At 43.1% G+C, this 9,814-nt stretch overlaps 1 protein-coding gene across 1 annotated transcript; it reads right to left on the bottom strand.

Annotated features, from left to right (window-relative positions):
* Nucleotides 1-735: 735 nt before the first annotated feature.
* On the bottom strand, nucleotides 736-3,694 carry LOC147444895 (THO complex subunit 4A-like). The gene is made up of 5 exons (XM_086527406.1): nucleotides 3,316-3,694; nucleotides 2,870-3,010; nucleotides 1,647-1,715; nucleotides 1,360-1,547; nucleotides 736-1,264 (listed from the first exon to the last, which is right to left on the bottom strand). Exons 1-5 carry the CDS (start codon nucleotides 3,505-3,507, stop codon nucleotides 1,102-1,104), a joined length of 753 nt encoding a protein of 250 aa, XP_086383532.1. The 5' UTR covers nucleotides 3,508-3,694; the 3' UTR covers nucleotides 736-1,101.
* Between the last annotated feature and the right edge of the window lie 6,120 nt (nucleotides 3,695-9,814).

The following is a 9,814-nucleotide window of genomic DNA, read 5'->3' as shown; positions in this document are numbered from 1 at the left end:
ACAACACTTGGCAAGTTTCTCCATTGAATAGCTCCATGTGTACTGTTAAAACAGATACAAAGCTGTCCACCAAATTATAAAAAAAAGCGAAGTCCAATAAGCTGTTTTACAGACAACACAATTAAGTAAATTGACCTCATGTATTCAAGAACTTTAGGTACTCTCTTCTCTCTGTTATACTAGGACAAGATCTGCCAGCAAAGTTACGAGATTTTTCCCAACCCTTTTGCTCCAGATTATACACAATCCATATAGAGCCTATTGACATACTATTAAGAGTTGAACGGAAACAAAACGCCAAAAATAAACAGCTCCAACTCCCTACTTCACCCTTATCCTCGCATTTTTCTTGTAAGGCCATTTTCAGAATGTCCATCTTGACAGTCTGAGTTATCACCCTTCCTTCCGCAAAGGACGACCTCATAACATTGTTTTTGGGGGGGGGGGGGATTGAGCTTCCAGCAGAGAGGCATGGCAGTTGGCTTGATGAAGAAGAGGAACAAAAGTAAGCGCATACTTTTAGGTGTTGAGGAAGCCAAACTCCATCATGGAAAGTGGTAGTTTAACTAAGGAAAATCCGAAGGACTTCCCTAAGAGAGCTAGCATTGCATCCTCCACTACTCAAGAAGAGATACTCATACCATACGACAGGAGACATGACCGCCTGATTTCACTGAAGCATAGCAATTGAATCCACCCCTTTGATTGAAGGCAGCCTATTAAACACACACAACATCAAGGGGAAGTGCTTCTATTGAGATCGTTAAAATATGCTCTTACACATGTTCCCATAAGAAAAATCTCTGATTCCCATATCACTTGCAAAAGCTCGTCCCACATAAGAGAAGAGAGACAGCTTGGACTAGGTCTGCCTCCACATTACGTAACACTTCCAGCCAAAACATTAAACGTAACTGCCATATTGCAGAAATCAGACAAATAAAGATCCAGAACCGTCTTGATAATGTGAGTGCTGCTGCCAGGCTACTTGTCAATTTGAGGAGAGGTTACACCCACACCCATTGCGCACAGAGCAGCCAAACAGAGCTACATATCAAAATCGTGTTCACTACCAAAAAACTCGACATCTTTGCATCAGGACTAAGAAGTTTGCATAGCATCTTTGTGATATTTCTCCAGATCAGCATCAAGATCCTCCACGGTGGGACCCTTCCTGTCCTCGGCCAATCTGCGACCTCTTCCTCTTCCACCTCGACCACGGAACCGCCTAAATCCAAAGCCGCGACCGCGTGCCCCACCACCTCTGTACACATAACAAAAAGAAACCTCATTTGGACTGTAGTCAAAGGTATACACGACAGGTTGACGTTAAAAGTAAGCTCTAGAGGTAGAGCTCACCTCATGGAGGTAGACAGGCGACCTCTCCCCAGCGGAGCACCACCATAGACTCCTCGGACAGCTGGAGGTAGTATGTTCGTGCCAATAAGCTCTATCTTCATGGGCTTTCCATCAAGCTGAACATTGTTGTACCGCTTCATTGCAGCAAGGGCATCAGGGCGCCTTAGGTAGACCACATCAGCTGTTCCCTGTTGCGTTTGGTGCAGCACTCATAAATGGGAGCATGTAGGGAATCAACCAATCAACAAAAAGTTAGCCACCAAATATATTAATAAAGGAAATCGTACGATGGAGCGTCCACTCCTGTCATAGTGAATGCCATAATGTTTCAGATCGCCCATTTCTGAAAATAGCTCCTGCACACAGAAATGACATAATTGTGATCATCTGACTAAGACAACCTCGACAAGCCTGTGAAGGAAAATTTACATAGCACATGTCACTGTCAACAAAAGAATAGAGCCAACTAAAGAATACGCCCATCAGGGATGCATCGAAGATTCAAAATGAAATGAGGTTCATGTGGTAACCTTTTCTAGCTAGTTATAATGTTAACCTGCAAAACTCTTGAAAGCTCTACCACCCTCCAAGTTATACATGTACTTCGAGGTAAATATTGTATTCAATCGAGGAGACAATGTCATAAATCACCAGTTTACAAAAAGAGCCTAGGAAGAAGAAAGGTAGATCTCAGCTTGCAACCATAGCTATGTGGATAAAGGGAAAAGGTAGAATGAAACACCTGCATAAAATGTTGCATCTCCCGTCCCAAACAGCAAAAGAGAAAGTGTGCATTGGAAAACACTCCTAATTCAGGAGCACAAGATTAAAACAGCATTGAAGACCATATTGCGAAGAACCTAACATCAAAAATCATTGGCATGAACAAACCTCTGCAGGTCAAGACCAATAGCTACACAATTCACAAGGCTACAACATAGAAATCTGGGGAAAAGGCAAGCATATGGTGTGTTCTTGTATGCACATTAATTCAAACAAACAAAAACTCATGGACTCAGTAACTTACAATAGTAAATTTAGGGCTGCCTATACAAGTCAATATACGAGGTTTTATGGTTCTCTGCACACGAGGCTAGAAAGTATTCATGGACTAGCAACTTACAATAATAAGTTTAGGGCTGCCTTTACAAGTCCAGTGAATGAACTTCATGGTTCCCTGCCCATCAGGCTTGGAAGTGTTCAATAGTCCTCCTAGAGTAACTGAAAATACAGTCACTTAATTTAAAATATCACAAACAACCTGATGCTTCAAGTTTCAAATTGATGAAACTGTTTGAATACAAAAGCCGCTTGATCATGGAGGAGACATTCAGAGCTACACAATATCATCCTGGAGGGAGAACAAAGTCAGTCTAAGCGAGTCAATACCAGAGTGATCACAAGACAACACAAAAGAGACTATACCACTCAGATAAACTCAATTTCCTTCAGAGGTCATCCGAAATCCCCTCCATTTTCAAAGAACATCAAAGGAGCTGACTAGAAATACCTTGATATCTTCATTCGAGACGCCATAATCAAGATTGGAGATGTAGAGTTTGGTACTTGTCTCAATGCCGAGTGCACTGCCAACTGCATCTTCGAACATATCTCGTCGCCATCCACCATCAGGGCGCCGGGACAGAAAAGACTGGCCAGTAAACGCGGATTGTCATGTCAGGAAGGCGCTTTTGCCGCACATCATCTGGTGCTTCAAACATGCAGCTATATCTCGAACCAACTCCAGGATATAAACTTTCTTTTCAAGCACAAGAAACGTACGTATGTGGGCTTTTGAGTAAACAACAACAGAAGAAAAACCCTAAGTAGGGGAAAGCCAGGTAAACAAGCTGTGACCGCCTCACCAGAATAACCCTAGCAAACTGCCCCTTGCTTTCCCCTGTGTGCCAATAAAAGAAGATTTACGTGTACAAACAGTTTTGCCTCTTTGCTTGCCTTGGCTATTTGGTATGCAGAAGGGCGCCTGGGGCGAAGGAAAGCCCCTGTTCTGCCTCCTCCTCTGCTGCCGAGTCCGCCTTGCCGGCCGCCACGGAAGCGACCTCCGCGGCCTCTCCGGCCTCCTGCTCCACCTCTGGTACTCTGCTTGTTAATCTTGATTATGTCGTCTAGGGCTTTGTCCAGATTCATGGTGGCTGAAAGAAGTCGAGGAGCCGAGAAAGGCGAGGGTGACCTTCGCAAAGGCAGGGAAGAAGCAGAGGAAGAGAGCAAGGTCGATCTAAACTGCTGCGAAGATGAAAGAGGCGAGGGGACGACACAGAAAACAACAGACGAAGGCAGCGATTGCAGACTCGAACTTACGTGCGGAATCTATCGTTTAGAGTAACCCTAGATCTTTATACTACATACCGACCGAGACCGTCCGCCCCACCGGAAGTCGGACGATGTAGCCGAAACTGCATTTCGGCCGAATGTGCGAGGCATGCAACATAGGAACTTGGAAGTGAAGATATGGATGGAACGAGTGAGTCGTAGCATCCATTGTGCATGTCCATAGAATGGTTTGTCACGTTGTGATATTTCTTGGGGATGAGGTAAGTGTGTGTGTGTGTGTGTGTGTTTTTTTTTTTTTTTTTTGGGTGTTCGGCATTAGAGGGCATGGAATAGTAAATGGCGGTGGGATTAGAGCTAAAAACTTTGAGCACAAATGGTGCCAGACCCATTGGATGGGATATGCCACTACTCAAGTTTTGAACCGTAGATCCATCGCCATTTATTATTCCTAAACTATTCCAAATGGCTCTACAAAAAGTATAATCATTTATTTTTTCAAATTTTCCTTATTGCATTACCTTGGGAAAATTGTAGAACATGGCTTTTGATCTAGTGCTCTAACAAAAATTTATTGTAATTCCATCTACAAATTTTGAAAGATTAAAAGGGAGGACAACCTACAAAGTGTGGAGGAATTTATTACAAAAACCTTCAAATTTAGTCAACTTACCTCTAAAACTTTCAATATATACGTTTTCCAAGTTTTTAAAAAAATGGTTTGTCTGTTTATATGAGAAATATTTTGGAATGAGGGTTGCAGGGAAACACACACAGCTTGGAGAAGACGAAGGAAGCTCAAGACACACCACTGAAAAGAGGCAATAAACTGTCATAAATGTCCTATGAGCTTACATTACTATCTCTAGTACATGACAGCAAAGGCTGAACAGGATCTTCCATAAACACAACATCACGTGAGACCAAAACACGCTTTGTTTGCGGATGGTACAACCTGTAACCTTTGCTTTCATCACTATAACCAACAAAAAATACATTTGACAGCCTTCTCATCCAATTTTATGCACTGCGCTTGTGGCACTAAACCATAAGCCAAACAGCCAAAAACACTAATGTGCTCAATAGATGGCTTTCTATCATGCCATGCTTTATATGGAGTCATAGATTGCAACGCTTTTGTAGGACACCTGTTGAGTACATAAGTGGCACACATGATAGCCTTCAGCCAAAACGAATGTGGTAAAGCTTGACTCTTGACCATACATCGTGCCATTTCCATAAGAGACCTGTTTTTCCTCTCAGCAACACCATTTTGCTGAGGCGTATATGGCACTGTACATTAATGTTTTATCCCACGACTAGCCAGAAATGCATTAAATTCATGAGACATAGACTCCCCCCTTGATCGGAATGGAGTCTTACCACGCACCGAGCGAGTTTTTCCGAGCAAAGACAAACCCAAGCAAGTGTTTGTATGTAGTTTAAGTCTTCTGGTGAAAACTGACTTAGACAAAGCAAACAGCCCCATCAAACCTTTCTTGACAAGTGGGGACTCAAGTACTTGAGCACTTTTGACACCTTAAATTGTCTCGTCCAAATGCCTTCTTAAGGGGAGAATCACATAAGATCTACGATTTCTCGGTACTACTATGGAGCTTGTGATCCTTGATGTAGTCCCATACTCGCTTGAGGGTATTAGACCTCATGGTCTTCGAGGTTTGCAAGATGGGCGTCCTTCGCCCTTGGGAGTGGTTTTGAGTTCGGCCTTGGACACTTTCTTGCTCATCTATCCATCAACTCATGCAAAATGCAGAGCAGTCACACACTAGACCAAGGGCAAGATCCCGATCGATGGCAAGAAGATGGATTGGGATGCTCGAGTTGAGCGATCGAAGCTGGCACTTGCACGTACAATACCCCATACTGTAGCAACAAGGCTACACGATACAATCGAGCATTGGACGGCCTATACTGTCGAAAATCACCTGCATGGATGAGAAGAGAGAGGTGGAGGTGATGGCGAGGCAACTTTACACAGCTTGCCGACGAGAGAGGAAAGTGCTGACGAGATGGGATGGCTGCAACAGCACACACAGAAACCCTCACTTCTCCTCTCTCTCTCTCTCTCTCTCTCTCTCTCTCTAAACTCTCTCTTTTAAAGAGGAAGCGTCAATCCAAATTTGCCAAAAAAGTAGTACATGAGCAATTTAGCATGATGGAGAACTTGATTTCAGCATGCAGGACTCTAACTACAAATGACCATAAATGACGAGAAGTGCATGATGAGGCAGGTCGATGCAAGCGATGGTGATCAGATGCAACTTCCGTTGTTGCCAAAGATGATGGGGGCGATGTTGATGCTGAGGCCAGGCAGGTGGTGAGCAATAGGTTGGGCAAGGTAAGCTTCACACATAGAGAGTCAGCTAGCAGGCCGGCACCAAATTCAGCAGGGGTGCACACTGTAGTGCCGGAGGAGGCAGCTACGATGCAGCACCACTCAGTCAGGCCATCGCCATCGACATCACCAGAAACACTGCTACAATGCGCTTATAGGAAGCCATCCCTCTAGTCTCTCTCTCTCTCTCTCTCTCTCTCTCTCTCTCTCTCTCTCTCTCTCTCTCTCTCTCTCTCTCTCTCTCTCTCTCTCTCTCTCACTCACTCACTCACTCTCTCTCTCTCTCTCTAAAAAAAATTAAACTGTAGAAAATGGTGATAGGAACAGAGTACACAGACCATTGCTCTCTCTCTCAAATGCACAAAGACGCGGAACGCTTCAACATAACGATTCTTCTGATTATGACGTTTCACTACGTAATGTTTGTGTGTGTGTGTGTCCTTTCATATTAAGTGGACACAAAGCATTAGTTCACAATATGTGTGTGACCGCATAAGGAGATAGTAGATGCAAGATGACTCCAGTTTTGTAAGGTGTTGGCGACACCCTCGATGCGTGCATCTCTACATGATTTAGGTAATACATTATGCGATGCAAACTAGCATGATCTTCAAACTGGCCATTTCTCCTTGAAGTAGAGATTGTTGATGGGGTGGATTTGATTTCTTCACTGGGATACATGCTATAGCATAATTTCCAATTGTGTAGTACAACAAAGGGGTTCTGAGTATCCAGCGCTCATGTTTGTGCCCATCCATTGAGGACTTTTCTGTTGCAACTCCTTGACTTGGCAGGAGGGAGCCTTTGTCACGGACTGTTTGCCCTTCATCATGTGCTGTGAGGAATTGATCTTTAGTATGCGCAAAGGGTGCGGGATTATCTTCTTGCACACCTTGGCTTGCAGTTTACTCGATGTTTATAGTGTTTGTGTGTATGTCTGGTCAATTTTGAAAAGAGGACGAGTTAGTAGATTGTGGAGAAGACTCCGAGGCTGGATCAAAAGATGAAAAAAGCATGAGGCTGAGGAGAGAAGGTGTCAAAAAAATCCAGCATGAGATTTCAGATAGGTTGACAGGTGGGCTTTCTCTATCTGTCGTGAAGCTTCTTTCTAGAGGGAAGCAAACCGACCTTTCTTTCTATCTTGCATGCGCTCGATGCAGAGCCTCTTGTCACTCGTGCAACCAACATGCTGAGGGCGGTACACAAGCGTCTTCCTGATCTACTCTCGCTGTGTATTAGAGTGGTCGATTACCTGCTCCTTATCTCTCTCTCTCTCTCTCTCTCTCTCTCTCTCTCTCTCTCTCTCTCTCTCTCTCTCTCTCTCTCTCTCTCTCTCTCAGCCATGGACCCCGGGTTTACTGTCTACCATCAACGTACTTTGTGGTTGAGCCCTACAATAGCGTGTTGTCCACCCATGTTGTTGTTGCCGACCCTCCCCTCTTGAAAGCGCAATACACACAACTTGAATATTTCATGACATATAGCCGTAGAGAGTGGAGCGAAGGAAAATGCTTACTGTATGCTTTGGAGGATGCATGACGTGCAGGTGTTGTGAAGTGTGCTGTTGCGAGACTGGGAACCCTCCTGTTGTAGTGGTTAACTACAATTGGGATAGCTGGGCGTAATGGTTAATTATGTGCTGTCTATTTATTTTACTAATTGAGTTGATGATGATTTTGTAGAGTGGAATGCGGGGAGTTGATGAAGAGGTGACGGCAATTATTCTTGGCCATTTTATAGTTGCACAGTATCTTAGAATCTCATTTCAATAAGCCACTACGGCTCTGTAAATATTTGTAGTGGGAACTCCCCTTATGGGTCATGCAAGAACTAATGAGCTTCACTCATTTACAAAAGTGAAGTGGTTGTAAAAGAGGGGCCTCAATTTTTGGCACCTCAAACTCAAAAATAATATATTAAATACCAACTCCACAAGAGAGGTGTCGTGGAGTTTGGGGCTAGATTTAGGCCTTTCTCTTGCAGATTCTCTTCTCTACTCTCTTAAGCTATGGTTATTTTGCTGTGTACTCTCTAATCTAGTCTCCATCTCTTACACATCTCTTACACCTCCTTACAAGCTTGTCTATATCAATTCTCTGTTTACTGTGTGCGTGTGTCATAGTCTAGGTGAGTGTGTGTGCTTGGAAATTGGAAGAAGAGGTGGACAGTTTGATGGTGATGGCTTGAAAGCTTGTGTTGAATATTCTAAGCGGTCGATCTCCCCCTCTTCTCCCAACAGTGGTATCAGAGCATCAAGTTCGAGAAATCGGCAATCAATTTTCAAATTTGAAGAGGAACCCTCGAATTGGCAACAACAGTTTTTCACATCAATGCTTAATCGGAGAATTAATCGGCAAATTAATTAAATAATTTTCTCTTATCGGCTACCGAAAACGGGTATGTGTAGCACTTGATTCAAAGAGATGGCTAACTCTTGTGGAGTGTGAAGACAGAATAATGAGAGTTAAAGAAGCAAAAGGCCTCGAAGACTTTGAAGAGGAGCTTAACAAGAGTGGTCATTAATGTGCTTAAATGAGTTTCGAAAAGAGTTGGTTTCGACTTAAGCAAGAGGATTAAGAAGGAAAATTACGAGATTAGAAGCATGGTTAACCAACAGGAAGGCTTGTGAGACATTCGGAGGCTTTCTTGAAAGAGGATTTGCAAACTCGAAAGCTCGAGCACTAACGGATAACAAGAGCAAAAACTTGAGGGTCCGATGAATACCACGGGAGACATCTCTTGCATGCAAGGGAGCTTTGTCGTCGACCATCACCAAGTACTGCAAAGTCTGCATAAACAGGAGTACCTAAAAAAAAAAAAAAGGTGAAGCGTTTTTTTTTCCCCTCCTCTCCTCACTTTCTCCATGACGTTGTCCCTCTGTGTCTCCTTCCCCTTTTAATTCATGTACTTCACACCTTTTAAAGCTAAAAGGTGTGGCTTACTTTACTTATCTTTTTGGTGGACGTCCTCTAAGCCCACTATATAAAAAGAAAAAGAAAGAGCTTAAACCTTAACATTTATGGTTGATTTTCCCAAGCTCATTGACCTTGTTTCTCCCTCGCTCCAATTTGGACATGATTTTTAGCGTAATCCATTTCGCTTAGCCAAAGACATAAACCTTGCCGACGATTCCGAGATCTCATCGAAAAAGCCACTTCCATTAAACACCTTGTCTATGACCTCATACCTTCGAATAACCGGTTACCAATTATCATCGCAAGCACATGACAATATATATATATACATAAAAATCAAGGGACAACCGAGGTGATTACTTGGTCTTGAATTCACCATCATATTGCCGATTGCCATTGCTTTTGGGATACGGGAGATCGGGTGCCACGAAATTCAACTGGCTCGGTGACACACCGTCGGACTGTCTATTCTCTGGCAATTTCTTAGCGCATCGCCATTCTGGACTGGACGCCACCGCTCTTTTTCAGCTAAGTACATTACATTTTTGTTATTTATTTTACTTTATTCCGCATATTGCATCTGTGAATATCACCAAATAGCCTTTTTAAGCATTACCATTTAATTATTTATTTTTTTTAAGAAAAAGAAAGAAAAAAAAAGAAAAAAGAAAAGCACGCAATCATGGCACATCTTCCTCATGCACCCACGATTACAGAGCAACTTCAAAATTTGCAGCAGTCACTCACATATGAACACATGCGAAGGCAAGAACTTGAAGATAAATTATTACATTCTGCACGCACCGAATCTGCACCGGCACCCAAGAAAAACAAAATTAGCAGAAAAGCCTTCACTTTCAAAGATTTTGATGGCACTAAAGATGCTAGCACGGTT

This window comes from Adiantum capillus-veneris, chromosome 13 (genome assembly GCF_014529385.1).
Source record: "Adiantum capillus-veneris isolate H3 chromosome 13, ASM1452938v2, whole genome shotgun sequence".
Classification (NCBI taxonomy): Eukaryota; Viridiplantae; Streptophyta; class Polypodiopsida; order Polypodiales; family Pteridaceae; genus Adiantum; species Adiantum capillus-veneris.
The sequence above is the reverse complement of the archived record's forward strand: the minus strand, read 5'-3'. Positions and strand labels throughout refer to the sequence as shown.